At 40.7% G+C, this 26,627-nt stretch overlaps 1 protein-coding gene across 2 annotated transcripts; it reads left to right on the top strand.

Annotated features, from left to right (window-relative positions):
- Nucleotides 1–747: 747 nt before the first annotated feature.
- On the top strand, nt 748–26,119 carry homer1 (homer scaffold protein 1). Of its 2 annotated transcripts, XM_085169273.1 has the most exons (10): nt 748–1,951; nt 12,332–12,488; nt 14,931–15,062; nt 15,152–15,244; nt 20,951–21,004; nt 21,296–21,438; nt 22,163–22,322; nt 22,416–22,526; nt 22,646–22,726; nt 24,578–26,119. In XM_085169273.1, the coding sequence occupies exons 1-10, from the start codon at nt 1,947–1,949 to the stop codon at nt 24,764–24,766; spliced, it is 1,125 nt and encodes a 374-aa protein (XP_085025399.1). In that variant the 5' UTR covers nt 748–1,946; the 3' UTR covers nt 24,767–26,119. The 2 variants fall into 2 exon arrangements, with proteins under 2 accessions (XP_085025399.1, XP_085025400.1); XM_085169274.1 differs by lacking the exon at nt 20,951–21,004 and having other exon boundaries at nt 750–1,951.
- Nucleotides 26,120–26,627: the final 508 nt, after the last annotated feature.

Here is a 26,627-nt window from a genome sequence, read left to right as displayed (position 1 = left end):
AAAGTTAAGCCCTATTACTTGATAGACTTTTATTAATATTTGAATAATATCAAGAAATATGAGGTTAATGTTAGTTAAATTATGTATACAATTTGAAGGACAATTAAAAGAAATACAGCCTTATCAGATTCTAGCATTATTGCATCTTTTGAGAAAACATGGAAGCCGATGTTAATTAAAGTTCTCTTGGCATGCTTTGCATGTATTTTTGAGTGAAAATTACGTGTTTCATAAGTGATCTTTAGCCATGGGACATTTCATCATTACATACTCACCAGACTTTACTACTACTTATCATGATTCTTGGGGGTTTTGCTATTTCCTCTGTATTATTTTAAGGTCTTTACCTTACAATATAAAGGACTTGAGACAACTGTAGTTGGGATTTGGTGCTATATAAATAAAACTGAACTGAACTTCAGCATGATTTCAAATCATGATCACAATGATCACATGATAATTTTGTCTGTGACAGGGTTGAAATCCAAATGGATTTAGTGAGATTTAAATGCCTAATAATGACTTTGTGCCTAAAATCTGATCAAAGTACAGTAAATATGTTTTTTTATACAAAAATATATTTTCTTTATTGTAACTGAGATAATATAATATAATATAATAATACTCAGATGTTCTGAGTACCATTGCGTTATTGTTATTGTCCTCTTTTATTTACGTCAGTTTATTTTACCCTCTACCGGATGTGAGGACATACATACTGCCAATAACGTCAAAACTGCAGGCGTTAACGTAGCGTGATGACGTCGTTGGTTAATGCTTCCCTCTGAGCAGAGGCGGCGGATGGAGCGGAGCTGATGAATGAGATGAGGGGCTAACAGAGGGCAGACGGGCTGATGATGAGAGAGGATGAACCAGCAGCTGAAGGAGCATCAGTGTCCTATTCTCCCACCATCTCAGATCCAGTTTACGCGAAACAACGCAAACAAAATAAGACGGAGAAATCTGCTAGTTTGTGAATGAAGGAAATTTTTGTGGCGAACATCGACGTCGGTGAAGCTGTTTTGATTTTTTTTCCTCTTGGAGGAGGGCAGGACGTGATGATAAAACCCGGAGTGTGCTCCAAGGGCTTTTTTGTGTTCTCTCCAAAAGCAGCGGAGATGAAGCCCAGTCTGGAAAGAAGATGTCTGTCACCACAGAGCGGCGTTAAATGTCTCACTTGCGGCGGTAAAACTCTTTAATATTTCTCCGATTTGAGGATTTTAATGGCACAGAGGACTTCAATCAAGAGCCAGCGACTTAAAGAGGGATTTATGAGTGTCGAAATTGAGGGGTGAATGTTAATTTTTTTTATCCCAACGTCTGCCATCCCTATTCAGATTATACACCAGCCAACGGAGCATTTATAGCCAGCTAACGTCACATTTAGAGACTATAGGCAGTTTTATTTGCTAAAACACGTTAACATTTTTTCCCCTTCGATAATTTCACTCTGAATTTAAAAGCGCAACACGATCCCTTCGAGTCTAATGTGGTTATAAATCACACCATCCGTCTGCTGTCAGTTTTTTTCTTCTTCTTTTTTTTAATAGCCCGAGTTGAGCTCCATAATCCTGCATTACTGTGGAGTTTGGTTGTGGGGTTTTTTAGCTAACGGCTACTAGAGCCAGAGCAGCGCGCGCGCGTGTTGTCAGTCATCATGCGTGCACCGACACGTTCGCACGGATGAAACCACCACCTAAGCCAAAAATATGATGCACCCAGAGGGCACAACAACACGCCGAGCCATGTCGGACTGAGAACAGCGAGAGTGGGGCTTCGCCGGGCTGTGAGCTCACACAAACAAGCAGAGAGCGGCTTTCAATTGAGAGGGAGAGCGGATAAAAAACAAACAAAAACAAAGCTGCAGCTAGCCTGTCCGCACAGCTCTCAGGAGACCGCTGAGAGGATCATTTTCGACTCAACTTAGAGACCAGAATCCAGCTATAATGGGGTACGTAAAGTGGTGGTTCAGTGGAAGTTGTATTTCTCACTCCCCATGTCATGAGTGTGGCACACTTTGTTGTTGCAGATTTCAACACCCACAACTGCCAGTCTGCTAGCTAGCCCCCCTTTGCTATTTAAATCAAGCACTTTTATCATCCCTTCTCCTCTTACATAGAAAAAGAATTTCTGTAAACCACTATCCCATCATTATGTGCACCTAAAGCCTCCATACGCTGACATTTCAGCTTACAGAAGCCAATAAGGATGAGGCTGCGATGAAGTAAGCTACTGATGATAGGGAGAGCATATTTAATGTTTTACCATGAGTAAATGTGGAAAGGGGGGGGGGGGGGGGCTCCATCACCACAGCTCCATTGTGGTGCTTACATGTGGCCGAGCCTGCAGATCTGTGGTGATTCTTCTGATCAAGAGCGACCTAGTTCCCACTCCAGATGATGTAGCATGTGATTGGTTTGTTGTCATATTGTAGTTGGGAAGGAGGAGAAGGGGATTGGTGAATCGCTTGCCTCCTCATCCTCTGTAATTCTCAAGGCCAGTGGTTGTAATCCAGTCAACAATCAATTTCTGAGTCGGTCAAAAGAGAGTATGTCCTACAGTATGTGTTTACACTGTCTCAATTAGCAATTCTCCCTGTTCCTGTCCTCTTTGTGCAGTTGTTGATCTTAAAAAGGCTCAAACTTCATCAGTTCAAATGTCACTGGCATGTTTTTGTTTTTTCAGTGGAAACTGAAACATATCTGAAGTTGCAGCAGTGACACACCCCTACCACTGGAATTCAGTTAGGACTTTGTAGTAAACAACAGCAAGCATAGTACATCCAGCAACAACACAATAAAATCCCTAAAATGACAATTACAAAGTTTTTATTTTTACTGGCTTAAAAATGGGTGCGCAGCTTCAGACAGTTATTCCCATACTGTTATTACAATGAGTCTCTGATATTGTAGAAGCGGGTAACCTCTTTGATGTATGCCAATTGAATGCTTTTAAATAAAAAAACCCATTTACATATGTTGATTTTTTTAAGCCTTCCTGCTGATAACAGCTGGAGCCTTTTGGGTGCACCTTTGTGCCTGCATCCATCTGTCCCATTCCTGTGTAAAGTCACTGCTATTTTCAGGTAGAACTAAAATGATAGTTCAGTGGCAGGCAGGTGTTTTGATGAGCAATTAACCATCAAAGTGATTTATTTGAGCAATTTGTTAAAAAGCACTTTTTCAGATAGGAATATTTGACAGGTTTGCGGGAAGATTAGTGTGTCTGGGGGAAAAACAAGACGTCGTATGCAGAGCTACAGCAATAAATCATCTGATATTTGCTCATTTTTTATGTAGATGGCTCTGTTGGTGTATTTACCAGATGATAAGCAACAAGAAATAGGCAAAATTTAATGTTTATTTTTCACATTTATTCCTAATTTTTTTTTTAAAAAGTGAAGGCAAATGGGTGTCTGAATCTTTTTAAATATTATTATAGGTCAGAATATTATGGGTCTTAAGCTGGCGCTGTGAGCTGTGGCTGATTAATGAAATGTTTTTGTATATAAATTGACATGTTCTCAGCTGCTGTTTTGTGATTTCAGTTGGGTTTCCTCAAGACAAGCCAGTCTTTCATAACTTCTTTCACTTCCTCTATGAGCTTGTGTTATTTTCAGTGTCAAAGAAGAGTCGTTACAGAAGGGCTCGGACTCTCTGAACTTCTTACATTCAGACAAAGAGAGCATCAGTGGAAAAGACACAGGACTTCATTATTGTCATGAGAAATAGTTTGAAAGTGTCAGGCGAGCCGAGTGTCCCACGCTTGCTCTTTCTCTTTTGTCGGCTGCTGAAAGACTAGAGGTCTGTGAGCGGCATATGGGCGTTTGGGACTGGAGGCTTCGCCTTGCCAGGCTCCTGCTGCCTCCCTCTACGAGTGGGCTAACCCACAGGGATGCTGCGATCGGATTGGGCGAGAGAGCGTGTAGGAAGGAGAGGGAGCGACGGAGTTGGAGGATGTTCACAGCTCATGACCACATGGGCAGTTGCCATGACAACGTAGCAGCTAAGTTAGTAATGCGGAGTTACTATTCCTGTGCATAGCAAACACGGGCTGCAGCTGTCATTGCTTTCACTAAGTGGAGTTTTGGCTTGTAGTCAGATTTGTTTTCAATATTCTTCTTGATATAGTCCTTCATATATAGTATAGACAGGATAGGTAAAAAATTATTTACGATTTATAAAGAAGAAATAAATGAATCTAACATAAAATTCGAGACTTTAAAAATAAAAGAAATTTCAAAGTTCAGCGGGGGATCAAATAATTTTTCCACTGTATACATCTCTTATACCTGTGACCTGTGAGGCACAACTTTTACTCCGAAGACAAACCTCCAGTTTGTTTTTTCATGTTTTACGAAAGCTGAGAGAGTGTTAGCAGATAAGTCAAGTCTTCAATGCTTGCTATGAGCAACCACAGCAATCTGCTAATGACCAATGCAATTACAAAGAGGGCCTTCGTCCAGAGTCCTCTTTGCAACCGATTTTATGTAGCAGCAGCCAAATATAAACCAATCAGTTAGGAAATACGCATTTTTTCCCGCCTTTTGACCGGAGGCCGGCAGGTAGTCGCAGATCAGACTCTAGTGCTGTGTGATTGAGGCCCAATGTGCTGATAGGCTGATATCAGCCAGCAAACCAAACATCAGCCAACACCTTTGTTTGGGTTGTTAGGATTGGGTAGTTTGTGATTACCCGAATTAGTGATAGTTGTTGTTTTTGACGGGAATGGGATTGATTTGCTTATTTAATAGTCTGTTGACTGTAAAAAAGAAAAGAAAACTACCTTGGTAGATACTATATCGGTAAAACATAAGCACTAATAGGCGCTGGCCATGTTATGCACACTTTAGCAGCACTTTTTTTTCTTCACAAACCATGGCAGAGAGTAAATGTAAAGAAGTCTCCATCTAATGGATTAGTACTGAAAAAACAATGTCAATTCATGAAGAAAATGAAAAAAATAGACCAAAAACTGAATGTGTGGTTGTGCACCCTGTTCATTTACTACCGTCTGTTATCCCCACCTGTTCATTCATTTCCTGGCTGCGGGCGAAGGCGCTCTGCATCCGATTGCTTTGTTTAGTTTCTTGCCAGTTTTATCAGTTTTAAAACCCAAATAATCCCAAACAGAAGATTAAATATTCTTTTTGCACAGCCGATTCTTGTGGACTTTTCCTTCTTACGCACATGCACACAGACACACAAACACACAGAGCATGCATGTGCACTCATTTGACTGGCTGCTCATAAAAACTTCACCCATCTGTAGTGGATTCCAAGCATTTTCTGATAATTATTTTAAGCCAGACTGGATTAATGAAATGCTAATATATAAATGGTTGCATGAAAATATACAAAATTTAAATGTTTTTTTTAATAATGACTCTTTTGGACTATTATTGCTGTAAACTAAATTACACATACTATGTATTAGTGCAGAAACAATTGGCAAGAAAAAATGAAGTTTGCTGGATTCAAGCTCTTAGATGTGAATAGTTCTGTTAGTTTGTTTGTTATATTCATAGATACTTTATTTATAGCCAGATGAAGTGGTGAAGATATTAAGATTAATCAGATTAGTTAACACTTCAAGTTGACGTTAGTTGCATCCCAAATATGTGACAGATTAAGGAAATTGTTTCGCATCAGTCCCCAGACGTCATTAAATGTGGCGGGTATCAACAAGCCTCAGTGTCCTGAGTGACTGTGACATGTCCTAATAGACTCTTTGTCATTGGAAACTAATCTGAGCATTGTTTCGGTCACAAACAGTCCACATCTTTGTTTGCCACCATTGAAAACACCAGCGCTCGTGTGTGTCTTCTGTTGCTGTGAATGTTTCTGCTGATCTGACGACATCTGCACTCAGATTCACGTACAAGTACATGTCATTGAGACTCGAATGCTAGGTTTCATTGTGAAAAGGGATTATGGGCTAACAATCGCCACGCTCTCATGGAGACACACTGCACCGGGGCAGAGTTTGATCTAGGCCACACTGTCAGACTAATGACCTGCACCCACTTCAAGCCCCTGAAAAGCCACGGCTAATTGAGACATTGACACAGTGACCAGCAATGCCTTTTATTCTTGTTTAAGAATTAATCAAACGTTGATTATATATGGCTTTTAAATTCATTTTAGCTTTGCATTCAATTCATTTTCAGTCTGAATAACTTTACCTTTCTTTTTTTGTGTGTTTGTTTTACAGCAGCCACGTTAGCTAGGATTATGTGCTTAAATTGGGAAGAGTTAAAAAAACAAACAATTAATTTGATCTAGCGGTGAGATTCTTTACACTATGGCTTTAATACCAAGCACAAAAGAGTTGAGATTGAACTGAATAATACCTTTATGTGCTCTAGTTCCAATAGTTACCTTACCCATTTTTCTATTGGCTTATAGAACTATTTTAAAACTACCTGACTATATATTTGCCTTAAAATCATTAAAAGGAATTGGATAACATTTGTCATATTACTCAATTCATTCAACTGAGTAGCTACTTACAAGTTAGATTAACAGAGTCCAAGGTATTACATGCAGCAGATCGTTTCAGGATATCTTTCTGTATTTTAGTTTAATACAGGGGAATGTCACCGATACAGTTTATCACCAGTGAATTATTTTGAAAGTGTGTAATTAGCATCCTGCTGGTACTAAACATTATCTGTGTTGGCAGCCACAGTGCTATTGCTTGAAGTGTAGCTGCAAATATTTGTGAAGGTTTTTCTTTTTTGTTACACAGATTATTGTTTTTATATGAAACTAGGGATGCACTGATCCAGCTTGATCTGTTTTATTTGTCTTATTTATTTGCACTTGTCTTTACAACCCACATTGCCTTCCTCCTTGGTATATTAGCTGTGCACCAGTTTGCTGCAAACAACATGAAACTGAATTGATCTGTCAGGAACATCTGATCTAGGTTTTTAGTCAGAGGTGATGTTATCTTAATTGGCTTGCCTTGACACAGCTTTAAAAAACAGCTCACAATAGTTAAAAAAAAATCATGAGCCAGTTTGTGCTGTTCTAATTATCTTGTCTGAAACCTTGCTTGTTTTGCATAATATCTCATCGATAACATCTCCTGGTAGATATCAGGTTAGAGCTGCTGTATCCAAATCATGTCAGAGGAAGTCTTTATTGTGAACTCTGACTCGCACGTAACCTCCAAAGCAAAGACTGCTGTTGCATTCAGTCTCTCCTAGAGCTTTACTTTCATCCAATAAGCGCTTCTAATGAGTTTATGTCCTGTAGTGTATTTATATGGTTCTTTACTTCCAGCTTGCATGAGCTGATGAAGCCGGTGTGACTCCCATGTACACATCGTTACATCATTAACTGTGTCAGTGTTTAAATAAGCCTCTGCTCTGCTAGCTTAATTAACACAGTGAGATGTGACAGGATATTCCCAGAGATGGGAACAATAGCTGGGCTCAGAGGAGTCATGGAACACTTAGCTGCCAGACAAGGAATCATATCTACTTTCCCTAAAAGCCTGGCAGATAGACATCTCAGAATCAGAACTGCATTAAAGGAGTCGTGTTGAAATAAAGAGCTTGTTATAGTACTGAGCTACACACAGAGTTACTAGCTGCATTTAGATCTGTTGTCTAACTTGAGCAGCTTTTTGACTAATTGTAACTAGACTGAAGCTGCAGTCCTCTCATGACCATGTCTGTTTTCATGAAAGCATGAAAGTCGATCTCTGTCAACCCTGACTTAATCCAGTATGCGCTGGAAGTGAAACCCATTTTGCATGTTGATATGACACTATCTGTTTCAGATACAGTAACCAAAGTGTTTATAGATGTCACTGTCAGCTTTACCTTTTGTTAGCTGTAGCAGCATTAGTTGGTCTGCGCGTAGTGTCCCAGCTGTTGATCATTTCGAGAACAGTCATAATTTTCAGATTGGAGTTGAAAATCTATTTTAAGAAAAGTTGAGATTGTATTTCTAGATAAAAGTCTGGAATTGTGCTTTCACATTAAATGTTTCTTTACATGTATTATGTTTTTTTTCTTGTTATTTTTGCACTGTTGAGTACAGTCTCCATCTTTATGTCTGTCCCTTAAATATTCTAAATATATCTGCTCTTTATTTCCTGTGGATTTCCTTCATCACTGTGACCAGTTGCAACCAGAACAGTCAAAGCTTGTTTTTAATCCAAGACCCTGGGAACGTTTCATCCATAGCAATGTTTGGAAGTCATCCAGTATCTGCTGATCTCTGTATGTTGGCACAGGTGCTTCCAGGTCACCTTTGGCTTCATTTGTTCACCTCATCTTAGTGTTCACCCCGCTGGTCAGGACCAGCCTGCACACATTTGCACATAAAAAGTAACAAAAATATAACACCATGTCAGTTTTTCTGTCAGAGGTCACTCTGGCTTGTCAGGTGGAGCTGTGACTGCGATTGGTGCTGCTGGTGTGAAAGAGGCACTTAAAATGAAAGTGACAGCCAAACAGCAGCAATCAGCTCCACATCTGCACCTAACGAACGGATATGGAAACATACCAAGATTCCTTCAGTATCTGGACCCACATGATCGTGATAGTCCAATGATAAGCCTGTTTTTCTAACAAGTCTAATCCCTTCTATCTCCGACAAGTTGCTCAGCAGCATCACCAGCTTTTGCTTGCTGTAGAGCTTTGCTGCCGATGGGTCCTGAGGTCGTCTGATCATCCCTGTTCATGTAGAGATGTGCGTTTTTTTGTTTCTGTGTGTACTCTGCTGCATTATTTACCTCCATTATTTAAGAAGAATTAACTTGTCTCTGCTTCTTTTGCTGCTTAAAAAAAAAACAAAGCTTAATTCCAGTCTGATTTTTATCACCGACACACTCAAAAAGAGACAGTAGGTTTCAGAAGGACAATAAAAGATGCCTCCACAGTCAAGCGCAGTTATAGTGGTTGACTGCACAAATCATTTACTGGTCCCTGAGACTAAAACATGTTTCATTTGTACAGAAGAAAAACATTTTTCTCCTCTATAATTTCTTTACTTGAAATGCTGTTCACATTTTGATGTTATGTGCAAAGTGCAAAATTAGTGTAAGTGAAGTATACCTCGTGATGATACATCTTGGGGTGTCAAGCTTAATTTAAAAGAGAACTGCCTCGGAGGCTAGATACATGGATGCAGTTAAAGGACCTGCTTTTATCTAATGTGAAATGCATGCTGCACCTAATCTTCTGTGTACATCTTAGTCCGTGTCCAAGGCCTCAACCAGTCATCCAAATCTCCATTTAGTCAAGCAAGCCTAAAAGCCTTGCTAGCTATCGCTTGTCTGGGTTGGTGTGTGGATAAGCACATATTGCTGTGCAGACCACAGATTAATTAAAGGGTTAAATCTAAGCTGGACCAAATTTTGTAAAGGGCAGGATTTGGCACACATACTTTGATTGAAATATGACATGAAGAATGCTGTATTATGGCTTTCCAAGTTTCCACATTTGTCATTTTTTATTAATTCTTACAAAATCTTTGAAGGTCTTTCATTTTTATGTGCTTTCTAGAACATTTTTGTACTGGCAGATGTCTTAATGATTTTGTCTACATCAGTTTGGGTCTGTGTCAGATTATCTTGATATATAATGCAACTGATATCACAATCAAATGCCCATGCATTCCCCTGTTCCAGTTACATTAATGTAATCTAAATCCCTACATTGTGGCTGATTGCATAAGTTGTATTATGTGCACCTTTGCCGGTAGACACACTTACGCATTTGCTCTCAGTGTGAATGGCTGCTGGCTTTTTTTTCTTCGTCCATTGTTCAGCATCTGCTAGTTCAACAACAGAGTAGGTCTGTGAATTATGGATGTGCGGGGATGAGAAATGGTGTCTTCTGATTCATTATGTTGTTTGAGACTTCCTTTCCGTGGCAGTACAGGACAGAGTTGGATATTTCCGTTTACATGTATGCTTTAGCTTTGGCAGTGCTGGTAGGTTGGTGCACCACTTTAGTCACTACAGCTGGGTGGACCACTAGAGAAAAACATTGTTTAAAAATCATTGTTTAGGATTATCCCGTGAGATATCTCAGTATCTACCAGATGATTACAAAATGTCTCTGTAGACTGATACAATTTGGAACTGACATTTATGCCGCTTTTGAATGGGGTCACGTTAACTTGTGAACACACAGGGGCCTGTTCTCCACATGTGGATTAACCTTTTATCCGGATGAGCAGTCCATAGTAATGGAGACAAATATGGGATTTCCTGCTACTGCTCGTAAACAGTTCCGAATGAAATAAAGAAATTACACCAATGTGACACAAGCAGCAGGGGATAAAAAGTCAAAATTGATGTCCTGCCAGTTGGTCCATGGAGGTAAAACCACCTCTTTAGTATCTTATTAATAATATTCATAGTAAATATTCTGTAATCAGATAGCTTAAAAAAAATCTGTTTGCAGTCTTTCTCCCACATGGACAGTGTTTTCTGACTAATACACCAGGTGAGCAGAGAAGCCAACATATTTAAAAGAGTCTTTTTTGTTCTTTTGTCTTTGTTGTGCTGCTGTTTGCTCTGAATATCAGGGGATAACGGATGAAAGCTCATTATCACAGTGGACAAAGGAGGGTACAGTTGATCTGCTTTCAGCTTTATATCACCTTTACACCACCTTTTTTTAAATGATGGTTTGTGCAGTATTAGGCTGTGGGAAGTGACTGAAAGAATGAGTTGTCAGAAATTAGCTTCCTCCAAAGGGTCTGTGTGCTCTCTGATAGAGGCAGAGTGAAGAGCTCCATCATTCAGGAGGGACTCCTTTCAGTCAGTGAACACAAGTACACAACCAGTGTTGGTCTCAGATATTTTTCATTGCTGTCTGACTCTTTTTTTTCCTGATCTAGGGCCCTTTGGGAGAAAAGTAAACTAGGATTTTTGACACTTTTTAAGGACCAAATACAAACCCGATCAAAAGTTTAAGACCACTTGAAACATGGCAAAAAAAATATTTTGCATATTTTGCAACTTTCCCTTTTTGAATGTGGTCGGGTTGTTGAACTGCAAAAGCAGGATCTCTTGCAGTGCGCCATCGCTGATGAAGAGGGACGCAGGAAGACAGTTATTTGAAATTTCTTTAATGATCCTGAGGGTTATGAAACAAAAAAGTCAAGTGGAAATAACTCCCAAAATTTCACCAGCACTGAGGTGGGGGATCCAATTGACGGTCCATCAAGACACTGGACGATCCTCGACCTAAATTAAGGCCATTACTGGTGCTGACTGCAGGCCCATAACCATCAGACAGCTTCTGAGACTGGAAGGCTTCAAAAACAAAAAATGTCTTCAAAAGCCTCATTTCCTTGAACGCTGCAGAACTGACCGCTTGGACTTTGCACTTTCAGGGTACCAAACATGGGACATTGAAAGGCAGAAGAAAGTTTTATTCTCTGATGAGGAAAATATTTGACCTTGATGATCCTGATGGTTTCCAACGTTACTGACATGACAAGCAGATCCAACCTGAGATGTTTTCTATGCACCACAGTGGAGGGGGCACCATAATTTTCTGGGGTGCTTTTTCCTTCAACGGAACAATGGAGCTTCAGGAGGTGCAGGAGCGTCGAACGGCCGCTGGCTATGTCCAGATGTTGCAAAGAGTGTCCCTCATGACTGAGGGCCCTCGCCTGTGTGGTAATGACTTGGTTTTTTCAACAGTACACAATGCCTGCAGGTCAAGGGACTTCTTCCAGGAGAATAACATCACTCTTTTGGATCATCCTACATGTTCCCCTGATGCAAATCCAAGTGAGAACCTTTGGGGATGGATGGCAAGGGACATTTACAAAAATGGACAACAGTTCCATGCAGTAGATGCCCTTCGTGCAGCCGTCTTCACCACTTGGAGAAATGTTCCCACTCACATCATGGAAACGCTTGCATCAAGCACGCCTCAACAAATTTTGAGTGATCAATAATAAAGGTGGAGCTACTCATTACTGAGTTCATGTTTGGAACTTTGATTTCTGTTTTGTGGGAGTCTACAGGTTTATTTTGGAGGTGTGGTCCTAAACCTTTGATCAGCTGTTTCAGTTTAAGCGTTGTTTTCAATAAATTGCATGCTCAAAAAATGTTTTGTCTCAGTCCCATTTCTTCTTGTTGCATGTTGAAGCTCTACTTGGAACCTTGTTACAATCTAAACATGTAAAATAAAAATTTTTTTTTTGCCATTTTTCAAGTGGTCTTAAACTTTTGATCCGGACTGTATTTCTCTTGTTTTTCCTCTTCCAAACTACTGTTTCACATCTTTAAGCCATCCTAATCTGAAACTTTTAAACATCCTCATCTGTTTCTTCCTCTCTCTGTGCAGAGAGCAGCCCATCTTCAGTACGCGGGCCCACGTCTTCCAGATAGACCCGAACACCAAGAAGAACTGGGTTCCCACAAGTAAACATGCCGTCACAGTGTCGTACTTCTTCGATAGCACCAGGAATGTATATCGAATCATCAGTCTGGATGGATCCAAGGTGCGTACAAGTAAAGCCAGTTCTTAACCCTACCTGGTACAGGATTGCAGTTTTAACCTATGTTTACATGTTTATCTACATCCTTTTGATTTCATCGAACTTCTTTTACGTGCTTTGCTATAGTAACATTGCTTGTTCAGCTATCAAACAATTACGTATTTTTATCGTAGAAATGCTTTTATCCACCACACATTCCACCACCCAAGAATAATTTTTTGGATTTCACCAAAGTGGAAGTAAAGTACTCTTCCGCAGCGTGTCTTTTGTCCCGTCTCCTTCCCCTCACCCTCAACCAGTCAGTGAAGATGGCCTTCCCTGAGCCTGGCTCTGCTGGGGGTTTCATCCTGTTGAAAGGGAGTTTTTCCTTCTCACTGCCAAGTGCTTACTGATACAGGGCAATCTGATTATTGGGGCTTTCTCTGTATAACTTTTCATGTCTTTACCTTACAGTGTAAAGCACCTTAAGGCGATTGGTGTTGTGATTTGAGGCTATGTAAATAAAACTGAATTGAATTGAAGTTTTAATTGTATATAAATATATTCATATAAATAATTGGAAACACTGGTTTTCCATCAGTGCATATTCTTTGTGACTGCTGTGCCTCAGCCTGGCCTCTCTCCTAGAGCAGTGAAGTTGAACTCAGGCCCGTCATATCTATGTGGCAGTGATTATTTTAGTCCTGAGAGAGGTGCAGGGGTGGAGTTAGCATAGTTATGCAAGAGTCTCTATGGGTGACTAGCGGTGCTGTTGTTGAACCAGCAAGTTAGCTGTGCTGTGCTGGAAATAGCAGCAGTCGGGTGGGCTGGTGCTTGGAGGACATTATTATCCAGACAACAAGAAGGATTCTCAGCAGAGACACACAATGACTGGTGTTACTTGCAAAGTTCCAGAGGGAGCAAACTTTTGACATGTTTGACATGTTAGTACGCCCATGGATCCTAGAAATACACAAAAAGTGGTTATAACCTGTTTGTTAATAATAAGAGTTTTCAAAACTTTATAGTGAGTTCATCCATTTTTTGGCTTCTTGGTTGCACATTTAATAATAATAATGGATTGCATTTATATAGCGCTTTTCGAGACCCTCAAAGCGCTTTACAATTCCACGATTCATTCACTCTCACGTTCACACACTGGTGGAGGCAGCTACAGTTGTAGCCACAGCTGCCCTGGGGCAGACTGACAGAAGCTAGGCTGCCATATCACGCCATCGGCCCCTCTGGCCATCACCAGTAGGCGGTAGGTGAAGTGTCTTGCCCAAGGATACAATGACCAAGATCGAACCGGCAACCTTCCGGTTACAAGATGAGCTTCCCAACCCCCTGAACCACGACTATTTTGGTTTACTCATCAGCAGCAGAAGCAGGCAGATGTTTTCAACAACAGGAAAAAAAAACTGTCCGACCTGCAACCTGCTCCAGCTGCTAGCTGCTGAGCTTTTAACAGCTCAACAAACACACTCATGATTACTTATAATGTTTCTCCCTCACTGCTGCTGATTGTGTAAATGAGCAACTATTTGCAGGATCAATTAAAAAGTTGATTTTATGTCAGTAGATTCTGCTGCCCCCAAGTGGTTCATGAAATTGATATCGCAAGCTAAAAACATAGCCACTTGCAAATTGTAGACATTTGTCTACCAGCTGTGTTCAATTGCTTATTTTGAAAACCATGAATGTTTGTTTCTGCTCTTCCCTTCTGTTAACTTTCTTACAGCCTGTCAAATTTTAGAAACCACTGTTATGTGTTACTGTAAGTGTATAACTAATGAGAAACATACATATATATTTGGTAAATCAGCAGTTTTTTCTACCAGGTCAGACTTTTTTTGGGTGTTTGGTGAAAGAGTCAAAAAAAAGAAAAATCAATACAAAACTGCACTCGTAAAAGTTACTTTTTTAAAATCTAAAAATTCCCATGAACCATATTGCAAGTCTAGAATGATCCTGCCTTACTTACTCTACTACTTGTGCAGATTCCAAATTTGCAAATTTTATTGTTTTTATATTGTTTTAAAGACCACATGTACAGACTGAGATACCCATGCACCTCCTCACAGAACCGCTCTTTAAATTCAGTGTCCATATGTTTTCCTCTGTTCATGTGCACTTACAAAGTAATGGTCACAACACATTGGAGGGTACACATGGCTTCTGCCCCATGATGGTAGGCCACTCCACACTGCCCCGGACCCCTCCTGCTGTGGTGGGCTCATGTCACTCTTTTGGTCTGCGTGCGGCCACCCCTGACCACTTGGATCAGGTTTTTGACAGTCTGATGGAGTCATTTCCTACTGCATAAAGCTCAAGAAAAGCAAGCATGCTGACCTTGAGCTGACAGTGATTTCTTTTCTTTAGCTCTAAACTCTCTTTGGCTTGAATAAGCTGTTCATGTGTACATTTGATTATGACGTTCTGTCATGTGCAACTTGTCCCCAACAGGCCATTATAAACAGCACCATCACCCCCAACATGACGTTCACCAAGACATCGCAAAAGTTTGGCCAGTGGGCGGACAGCCGAGCCAACACTGTCTACGGCCTCGGCTTCTCATCAGAGAGCCACCTGGTTAAGGTGAGAAACTGCCGATGCCCTATCAGAAACCGAAGCTCGCTGCTCAGTTGCCAGCCGTGCTGTAGTATCAGTTGCTTCTGTTACTTCAGTTTGCAGAGAAGTTTGCAGAGTTCAAGGAGGCGGCACGGTTAGCCAAGGAGAAGTCTCAGGAGAAGATGGAGCTCACCAGCACGCCCTCTCAGGTAACAGACACTAAAACCACTACCGCTACCTTAGACCTAGTACCACCACCACAGGTGATGCAGAAGTGCTGACAACTTGTTGTAATGCAAACCCAATTCCAAACTGTTGAGACACTGTGCAAAGTGTAAAACACAATGCAAGAATTTGCAAATCTTATAATCCCATATTTCCCTCATTATATAACATGAATGTTTAAACTGAAAAAATACTGGCTCATGTTGATTTTTGACAGCAGAAACACATCTCAAAGAAGTTGGAACAGGGCCGTGTTTGTCACTATGTAGCATCTTCTCTTCTGTTAACGACAGTTTGTAACCATCTGGGAACTGAAATATTAGAGAATATGGACAAAGCTAACACGAGTAAATACAAACTGCAGTTTTTAAATGATGATTTTATTTACCAAGAGAAAAGAGGTATCCACACATACCTGCCCCCTCAATGGAATAACTTGTTGTGCCACTCCTGGCAGCAATAAGTGGCAATGAGTCTTTCATGTGACCGTGGAGGAATTTTAGCCCACTCTTCTTTGAAACATTGTATTAATGTAGCTCCATTGGTTTTTGTTTTTCTTCTTAGCCTGTTGAGGGTCATGCCAAAGCATTTTAATCAGTTTTAAATTTGGATTTTGAGCTGGATACTGAAAGAAAACCTTCATTTGAGGTGGACTTGCTGGTGTGTTTCAGATTGAAAATTGAAAATGAAAATTCTCCTTCATGATTTTCTCAGTAGACATTAGAAATTGTTGTTCCATACGTTTTGGCGTCCCAGGTCCTAAAGCAGCAAAGAAGCCCCAGACTATCACACTACCACCACCATGTTTGACCGTTGGTATAATCTGAAATGTCGTGATTTTTACAGCAGATGTAACGGGACTCAAACCTACCATCAAGTTAAACTTTTGTCTCATCAGTCCACAGAATATTTTCACAAAAGTTCCCAAGATGTTTGTTGCAAATGTAAGATGAGCTCTTGTGTTCTTTTGGTCAGCAGTGGTTTTCTCAATGGATGCCATTTTTGCCCAGTCTCTGTCTTATACTTAACTCATGAATACTGACCTAAACTGAGGCAAGTGAGGCCTGCAGATTTTTAGAGGTTGTTCTCCTGGATGATTTGTCAGTGCGCTTTCAGAGTAAACTTTGGTAGACTGGAACCTTGGAAAGGTTCACTACCAGGGCTCTAGACTAACTTTTTGACATGGGCGCACCGGTATGCCTAACTTTAAAAATTTAGGCGTACCGGCACAAAAGTTAGGCGCACACTTTTCAACCGTATCGCTTATCACTGCAGTTTTACATGTGCACTTTCTTTGGGGGGGAAGTCCATACAGATAATATTCATTTCTAAATTATTAACTAACAAACTTGTGCTTAAAGTGCTTTGTCAATATTGTAGAAAATGTTAAACTTAATCATCATCTTGGCCTCCTCTGATGACCTGTTTGCTGCTGTCTGTTGCTGAAAGGCAGTGGGGAGAGGGGACACTTGGGCAGTGCATTTATTGCAGCATATAATGTGTTTTCTGGATACACTGTGCTTTTTCAGCATTCAAAGATTGATGGCATTGTGTCAGAGCACTGGCTTTGAATTTCAGACGGATCAGGCCTTAACTTAACAAAAAAGTTATCAATAGTTATTTTCATCTTTTCTTATTACCCACAGCTACATCCACTTCTCTCAGGCCTAGGCTGCTCACCAGGGCTGGGTATTATCACTGATTTCTATAATCAATTCGATTCTGGTTCCCAAAGTCCTGATTTGATTCAATTTAGCCTTAGACAGTCAGAAATATTATAATTCTGATCATTTATCAGTACTGATCAGTGTTGGGTAAGTTACTTTAAAATAGTAACTTAGTTACATTACTAGTTACTTCAAGTTACTCGTTACTTTCAAAGTAACTAGTTACTAGGGAAAGTAACTTTGGTTTTACTCAGAATTCTCTTATTAATGTGTTGCTTCCATAACTTTGCCAGTCTTCTAGCTTGCTTACTTGCCACAAGTGCACTGTGCCACCTACCAATAGAAAGGAAAAGATAATGTGCATATTTCCACGAGAGAAATCCCAAACCTGGACCGTCATTGACCGCTGCCATGATTCTAGCCTACGTCACAGCGTCATGTGCGCCTTTTACATCCAACACAAAAACTGCAGTCGTGGTGCTTTGATTGTACTCAGAACTCGGAAATTCTGCCTTCTGAATAGGAAGATGTAGGTAACACCAGACTGCAGATGAGCTGCATACAGGGCTGGACTGGGACAAAAAATCGTCCCGGGCGTTTTGACTAGAGACCACCATATAGGAAAAATCATAAAGCCTTTGAATGAAAACAAACGCTGTTGTGACAGTGATGTACACTGTCTTGATGGTATATATGCATCAATCTATCAATCGTTTGTTGTAAGATTCAGATAATTATTTTTTAAAAGCTAGACATTTTAAATGAGAATAAGAAAGAAAAGTATTTCTTTGTGCCCACCTCTCCCTGTTAATACCCTACCTGGCCCCCCTGGCAAAACTTTGCTAGATCCGCACCTGCACAGTTACCAGCTGTCAGCTACCTAAAAAAGGATCCTGGGGTTATCTGTCTCTCAGAAACAGTTCATAACTTCCCTTCAACTCATTCATGTCACCTAAAAGGTAAACCTGTTTCTCCGTCACCTGTTCAGCTCTGATGATTCAGTAAGGACATCTCCTGGTTTCATCTTCATGTTTCCCTCTCACCAGATAACCAAACCGACATCATGACCAGCAGCTTTTTTGCAGCTGTGGCTCCAGCAAACATCAGCTGATACTAGAAATTAATATTAAATAAATTCTAACAACAGCTGATCAAGCTTAAACGTGCTGCTGTTGTTTAACGCGACATTGGCTGGTTTTTTCTTTCTGGCGCAAAGTGGGCGATAAACAAACAAGAGAGCCGATCAGCTGATCATTGATCAGTTTTCATGATTGAAGTAGAAACGGGAGAGGGAGGGGGGAGAATGAAAGAAGAAGAGTCAGCTGTGCAGCAAAGACACAGAATAACTCCAGCTTTGTGTCTTTTTCATTGTAGCTGAATTACGGGACAAACTGTTCCTTTTCACCTCAATAAGAAACGCGTAATATTTTCTCTGAATACCAGACGGGACAGTTGGCAACTCTAATAACTTATGAACAAAATAAAGTTCAACATCATTAACTTCATAGCACCCACCCAGCTGTATAGAAACTCCGTCATGCTAGCTAGTACGCAGTACGGAAAAAGTCAGAATAACGAAAATAAACTCCACCTAAACTTGGTTTATATCTGACTCAGATAGCCTGCAGGTCATAACTTCTTACCTGAAGTTCAGTTCACACTTGGACCGGCGGCCGCCTCGGGTCTCTTTTCCTTCTGCATCCTCCACCTGCTGGCCTCCACCACTTGCTAATGTTACAGAATCTGTGGAAGCTCCGCGATAGCCACCACACGAAGTAACGAGTAACGACCCTATCTAAATCCCAGTAACGACTAACGCGTTCCTGATTTTGGCATAATAACTAGTTACCGTGCTCGTTACCACAATAATAACGTAGTTACTGTAACGCGTTACTTAATAACGCGTTAGTCCCAACACTGGTACTGATACACATGAGACTTCATCAGAATTGTGAACATCACAGCAGATGCCTTTGTGTGAAAGTAACTGAGAATAAAACACAGAAAAACATGAAGGAGATTTTCCTGGTCTGGCTTTTTATAGCAGGTAACCTTAAAATATTCTGCAATATTCTGCAATTTTGCATAATTTTAAGAAGTTTAAATTTCTTCAGTATTGAACAGCAGAAATTAGGCTTTCTTGTCCGAGGTCATTTAAGTGAAAAAAGAAAAAGACAGCGCTGTAAACAACGGTAGACTGGTGGGTAATAAGCGAATGAATAATGCAGAAAACAGAGATTTGAGACGGAAACTGTTCTTGAAGTACAGAGAGAGAGAGAGAGCTGTGCATGAAGTGTGATTTTTATCGTGGTGGAAGCAAAACAGCAAAAGTCAGAGGGAATTCATGACGACATTGATCAAATGTGAAGCGTAGTTTGCCGCTTCTTTTGCTGCTGACTCGGTGAATTTTGGTTGGAGAGAGACAAAACCTGCAGCTCAGAATCAGCGCAAAAAAGACGTAAACACAGAGCGGACCCGACGCATCAGAAACGCTAAGCTCCGACAGCGTGTCCATGTTCGGGCCGTCGGGTGAGAAAGCCGAGAAAGACAAAGCTGATTCTGATGCGTCGGGTCCGCTCTGTGTTTACGTCTTTGTGTGGAATCCGTTAATGAATTGATATCGCTTTATTCAAGCTACTCACCTCTCTCTTCCACCCGCACTTTCAACTGGACCACGGCCGATCAGAGAGGTCCCGCCCCTGACTATCTCTGATTGGTTTAGTCCCCGATAGGGGCATAATGTGTGTCTGTTGTTGACCACACGGAGAGTTGCAGAGAATTTTTTTTTTTTTGTTACCCGAACAGTTGGTCGCACAGGCGCGACCAAATATTTATTTTTAGTCGCAGCACTGAAAAATTTGGTCGCATTTGCGACCAAATTGGTTGCACTCTAGAGCCCTGACTACTGTTCGAAGTTTTCTCCATTTGTGGATAATGGCTCGCACCATGGTTAGTTGGGGTCCAGAAAACCTGAGTTTCTTTAGATTGTGGTGTGAAGTGTTGCTTTTTGAGATCTGTAAACCTACTTCACTTTGTCAAACAGGCAAGTTTGTGAATACAATAACTCAAGAATGAAGTGAAAGTGGCCTCTCTAAGAGGCTCTTTTTGTACTCAGTCACATCACTGTTACTAGTAAACTTAATTTGTTACAACATGTTCCTCCAGCTGTTTCTTTTGAGTACCCTTAATTTTTGCAGTAGTTTTTTGTTCCCATCACAACTTTCTTTGAGATGTGTTGTCGTCGAAGTCAAAGTGAGCTTGTTTTTTCTTAAGATGGTACATTTTAATACAGTCTACCACCATCACACTTTTTCAGATACTTGCAAGCCAGGCATGTTATTCGTCCCCAGATTTCAGAGTCAAGCCCTCTACTAGGGCCTACACTATTAGAAACTCTCCTACAACTTAGTCCAACCAATATAGGGCTGATCACCGTGCTTTACAATGAAATGTTAAACTTAACACGTACCTCCTCATCCAAACTCAAAACACTATAAGAAGAATACTTAGACTTAGACTCAGATCTGAATCTGCTAAAGACTGCTGTTTTAAAGTATATATCTCTAATATGGTCACCTGTGTGAGCTGTGAGCACAGAGCCACGCCCATCTACCGTTTAAACCTGCTTACAAGGGGCAGCCAATCAGAAGATGGTTGACTAAAAGGGTGCACAAACACCTTTTTTTGACACAGGGTGAACTTAGGGGCTGCACACACTTGTCTGTATAAGATAAGATGATTAAGTATTATTGTGAATCATGCAAAGCTATAAATTCTTAGGTATCTCTATGAGGTGAATGAGAAGTTTGTTTCTTGAGATATTACACATTGTATTTGCTAATATTTAAATGCTACCATTCTACTTGGAGAGCCCTAACTGTGGAAATTGCTGCTGTGTTTGCTGTGTTTTGCTTTTGTGTTGTTCTCAGCATCATGCCCACGTTATGCGGCTGTAGCCACTAAGCTAACACCTTGTGTGGCCTGTTTTGCCTCCTTTTGCTCTCCCAAATGATTCGTCCTCAGGGTGGCACCGTAAAAAGGAATGTGTTGTCAGTCAACAAACCTGTTATAAAGAAGGTAAAGACAAATGGAAGAAAAATTACTTTGTTGTCTCAGATCTGACAGCACCTTTTCCGAGTCTTCCCCGAGTGTGACACAAACTGGCGTCTTTGTATTCCCCTTCCTGTTTCCATCACCTTCCACCCCCTAAGCTAACTTGTCGTAGCTTCTTATTTAGCTTACAGATGTGTGTGGTGTCAGTCTTTCAGTCTTAACTCTCAGCATCAATTTCTCAAAGTGTTGAAGTGACATTTTTTTTTTGTTTGTTTTCTTTTGTTTTTTTTCACTTTCACAAACGTGCCAAATCAGGAGTCAGCCCCAGGTGACCTGCAGTCACCTTTGACCTCAGAGAGCATCAACGGTACAGACAATGACAGAGTTACACCAGATACACCTCAGCACCCCGAAGCCAGAGCAGAGCCTTCCCAGAATGCACTGCCCTTCTCACACAGGTAAACCAAAGCTCACTGGATCGCAGAAACAGCCGCACTTCTTGTTTAGTAACGTGTAACATCACTTTTCAGTCATCACCAGCTGGGTCTTCATTCATATTAAACAGTCTGGAAGCCTGAAACACAAAGAATTATTCATGGTGGTCAGCTCTAGGCTGCACAGAGAGACAAATTCTGTTGGTTTTGTAGGGCACCTTTTTTCACAACACACACTTGAGTGGAAAGATTTATTCTTTATTTTTGAAGCCTCTGTGTAAATGAAAGAAGATGAATTTTCATGGTAACCAAACAGAATCAGCTGTCAAAGAATTATTATTATTATTTTATTACATTTAGCTGTTTTTGCCTGAAATTTCCACATGATCAGCATCTTTGCTCATCCCACCGGAGCACTCCACAGATGCCTTGTTAATTTGCATTATGGTCACAGTAAGCTGAGAAATACTGCACTTGTACATCAGCGCACAGTAGAAAAAGTATGGAAAATCTGTTTTCTGGTCCAGCCTTTGATTGGCTCTTTGGGGACGGGACAGCCATCATCTTTTCTCTCATAGATTTCCGTTTAGAATAACACGAAGCTGAAAATAAGCACACATGTACACACCTCGTGTATAGTAATAATTACACCAAATGCTGTTGAATGTCACTCTGGGCTTAAGAAAATTCTGAAGGGCGTTTTTCACCTTTTTCCAGTTATTCCCTTTCCTCCTTTGTCCATTTTCAGTTCATCCAGCATTAATAAGCACTGGGAGGCAGAGCTTGCGGCGCTGAAGGGGAACAATGCCAAACTGACGGCGGCTCTTCTTGAATCTACAGCCAATGTCAAACAGTGGAAGCAGCAGCTGGCAGCCTATCAGGAAGAAGCTGAGAGGCTACACAAACGGGTATCACTCTGTCCCTGCACACAGGAAAGTACTCACTGCGCGATCCCATTTTACCACGTCTGAATGCTTTTTCTTTTCCTTTTTGGATTGCAGGTGACGGAGCTGGAGTGCGTGAGCGGCCAAACGACGGGAATTAAATCTCAAAAGACTGAACTCAACCGAACAATAGAAGAGTTGGAGTTGGCTTTGAAGGCTAAAGAGGAGGTACAACGAGTGCTTGTTCGTCCTACTGGGTTGAAGTCGTGGATTTTGCATGCCTGGACTTTGATTGGTGCGTTTACCATCTGTTCTGAGCTGTTCACTCTTTCTGATCATGCTTGCAGGAGTTGGAGAGACTTAAAGCAGAGGTGGAGAGTGCCAATGAGTTTAGGTCTCAAAGAGATTCCCTCACACAGAGGCTACAGGTGAGTATTGCTCAATGAACATGTGTTGCATAAAGATTAATGCAGTCTGTAAATAGTGAGTAAAAATAGAAAGAGTAAAAAAGGACTCCATCTATGACCATCCCAAGTCCAGGAAGTGGTGCCAGATGGGTGGCAGAGTTGCCTTTTCCTCATAATAACATCAACAAATATAGTAAAATCAATCAATTCGTGCATTATATTAATTTTTGTAAAAACTGTTTTACCACACAGTAACAGATGTTAATAAAACAGTTACAAATGTGGTTCTGTCTTTGGAAACCAGGTGAGGGGTGAAGTGAACTTTTAAAGAAGGAGGAGCTTGTTTCAGACTGTATTTAGTATAAATATTTCAAAAATTCACCGTATATGTAAAAAATGGATTGTGGACCAGTATTTCAACGTCTTTTGGCGGTTGCTATCTTTTTACAAAACTGTATTTTTTAACCAGCTGGCACACAGAAGTGCCAAAAACTGCAGTTCCTCCATTGGCCACTTAAGTCAGTCATAAAGTATCATGGCTAACTTTACAGCATTAGAAAGAATGCTTATAGCCTGGTAGAGATAGAAAAATTTTGCAGTGCATCCAGATGTTGGAGTTAGGGGTGTGGCCACAGTGATTGACATGCCCCTTGGCTGTGTGTGTGGTGGTGTTGTCTTTTGGTGCCACTTAATGGCATTATCTGGCCACAAGTGATAATGCCATTACCTGTTTAGTGTTACAGCCTCACTGTGTATGATTCTGGATACTGTAGCTCCTCTGAAGAAGAAAGCCTCTAATCAGGCGTACTCCAGTCCACGTCACAAACATGTGACTTAAAGCAGATAACTCGAAAGTTTGTTGCTCGATAAAACGGCCCTCTGTAAAGCTAGAACGTCTTATTATCCCTCACTGATTGAAGGAAATAAGAACAACCCTGGGTTTCTCTTCAGCACTGTAGCGATGTATTCCTTTAACCTTAATGACTTCATGAATGTCTTCACAAATGAAATTTTAACCACTGGAGAAAACAATTATTTATAGCCACCCCACAGACGTATCATTATGTTCAGCAACTTTCAAAACTACTGATATTTATTTAAGCTCTTTCTTTCTGATTGATCCGAGGTAACTTCAGTAATTACTTCCTCTGTTTGTAGACCCCATTCCTTCAAGACTGCTCAAAGAAGGCTTTGATCTTAAATATGATCAATCTGTATAATGTAAAGCAGCGGTCCCCAACCTTTTTTGCGCCACGGACCAGTTTATGCCCGACAATATTTTCACAGACCGGCCTTTAAGGTGTCGCGGATAAATACAACAAAATAAAAGTAGTACCGGTACCGAAAAAAAGAAGATTTATTCATAACGCACTTGAAAAGACCCAGGAAAACCGAGTTAACAATAAAAACGATAACAAAATAACGCTGAAAACCGATAAAAACCCTGAAAACCATACATTTCACACCTGAGCCTCAACTCTCGCGGCCCGGTACCAAACGACTCACGGACCGGTACCGGTCCGAGGCCCGGAGGTTGGGGACCGCTGATGTAATGGACTGCGTATCTGTGGCCAGTGTACTCCTAGTACCCGATAAAAGAGGAGGCTTGTGTCAGGAAGGGCATCCAACGTAAACATTTTTAGAAAATCCAACATGAGGTTCATTAATAAAACGTCCATACTGCATTGGTTGAAGCCCGAGTTAAAAAATATTACCAGTGCTGCTAACCAGCAAAGACAAAAAAAAATGCGAATGGGTCACGAAGGCTTCATAAAGGGCTCGTTTAAACTAAACAATGATTTTCAGTGGAGTCCCAAATTACAAATATGAAGCTAAAAATGTGCGTTTTTAAACGTGTGTTGTTTCTATCAGGAGACAGAGTTGAGAAACCAGACGCTGGAGGCCCAGCTGACTGATCTGGAGCAGCGTCTGGAGAGCAGCCAGCTGGAGCGGGAAGCCTTTCGCAAAAGCCTGCGCTCCCTGCTGGAGCTGCTGGATAGCAAAATCTTTGAGATGAACGAGCTGCGGGACGCACTGGCCAAGCTGCTGGAGGCCAGCTAGACGGAGAGAGACGAAGACTACTGTGCCACCACCTCCACCAACACAGCAGCCAGTGCCGAGACTTTTACCGCATTTGGCACTCACCTGCTCACTGACAACTTGAATTCTCTTTTTTTTTTTTTTTTTTTCCTCCCCACGCGTGTAAAAGTTTACACACGACTTTATACTTTAACACACATCCACGCTCAGATCGTTTACAAACCGCCATGTGAAGCCTTCCCCTCCGCTCCACTCTGGAAAAATCCACAGAAGCTTTCCTCGCTCTACGGAAACATTAAAGGCGAAATTCGCTTTTTTCTTTTAAACGTTGCTTTGGTGCGTTCAAATGCAGTCACTCAGAGTCTGTGATTGTTCTTGTTTTCTATTCTCTTTTTTTCCTCTTTCCGACTTTTTTTCCAGGCATAAATCTTTATTAAAACCCACGTCACCATCAGCCAAATAAACTCTGAGATCCATTCGGTTATTTGTTGTGTGGACTCAACATAAAGAGGATCCGGAGGACGTCGGTATCTATCGTGAAATATTCTTCTGAAATATATGAGCAATACAAAAGGGCAGCACCAGAGGGTTAAAAAAAAACATTTTCCACTCTCACTTTCAGGTAATTTTACTCCTCTCGGATACGTTTAAGACATCGAGGTGGGATTTTACACAAACGTCTTTTCTTTCTTTCTATACGCTTTTTTTAAGGATATAACAGATTCATAGTGCACTTGTTCATGTGTGTGTGAGTGAGTCAGATGTTTCTTTTCCCCTCTTTGTTTCTGTTGCGACATGAAGTGCAATGATTGAATCCTTTTTTTTGTTAATTTATTACTGAAATTTGTGACGATGATGATTATTATTATGATGGAAGTTGTACAAAATCAAAGTATCTTTATTTACATCTCATTTTCACTTTTTTTTATCATGTGGTACATGAGTGTCAAGATGTTGAAACCGGGCAATATTTTTGAGCTGTTTATCAAAGGAAAAAGGAAAATGCGGCGGGTTGATTGCAGTTTTTTTTTTTTTTCTTTTGCCAAATAATGTTTTCCTGTACAGATCTGAATTTTTGCTGATGTTGCCTTTGGTACAGACATGCATCAATGGTAGCTAAGTAGCGGTACTTTTTATTTGGTGGGATTTACTATTGCCAAAAATGAGAGGAATACGATTCAGCGTGTACACCTGAAGAACACTATTTAAGGGCTTGTTGTTAGCGCGGGTACATTCGGGACACTTGGATGGATTTTTGTGCTGTAAAGGGAAAAAAGAAACATTTGAATAAGACTTTGAAATACTGATTAAACCACATGCTTACAGACACAAATTGTAATTTTGAGTTTTTAATAAAAGAAAACCAAATGAAAACGCTGCAGTTGTGTTTTAATGAGCGTACTTCACAGTAAACCAGCCCTGCTGTCATAAACCAGGTTTAAATAAACCTGACTGCAGTTGGACTTGCCTGGTTAAGTTTTAACTTGCGTCCTATTTCAAAGCTTGTTCTTTGGACTATTTAAGTACCAGCATACCGTCACTTTTCCAGGCATTCAGCACGTCAACCTGAAGCATTTAAATCCATGAATGTTTTTGTTTTTGCATCTCAACTAGCAGGAAACGTCCCCACAATGTTCTAATGGTGTTTTGAATGGACCTGTCAAACTGAAGGACTCATCAGGTACTGGCAGACCAAGCAAAGTGCAGCTCTGGCAGCAGCTGAAGCAAAACCTCAGGTACAGACATGCATCAATGCCTGTTCCTGTTAAATTATTTTCCTTCCCACTGTCACCAAGGGCTTGCTTGTAGGAGGTCGTCTGATTGCTGGGATTTCCTCTGTATTATTGTAGGGTCATATAAAGCACCTTGAGAGTAATTATGT

The sequence above is a fragment of the Neolamprologus multifasciatus genome, chromosome 7 (assembly GCF_963576455.1).
Source record: "Neolamprologus multifasciatus chromosome 7, fNeoMul1.2, whole genome shotgun sequence".
Lineage (NCBI taxonomy): Eukaryota > Metazoa > Chordata > Actinopteri > Cichliformes > Cichlidae > Neolamprologus > Neolamprologus multifasciatus.
This window is presented reverse-complemented; position numbering and strand designations above follow the sequence as displayed.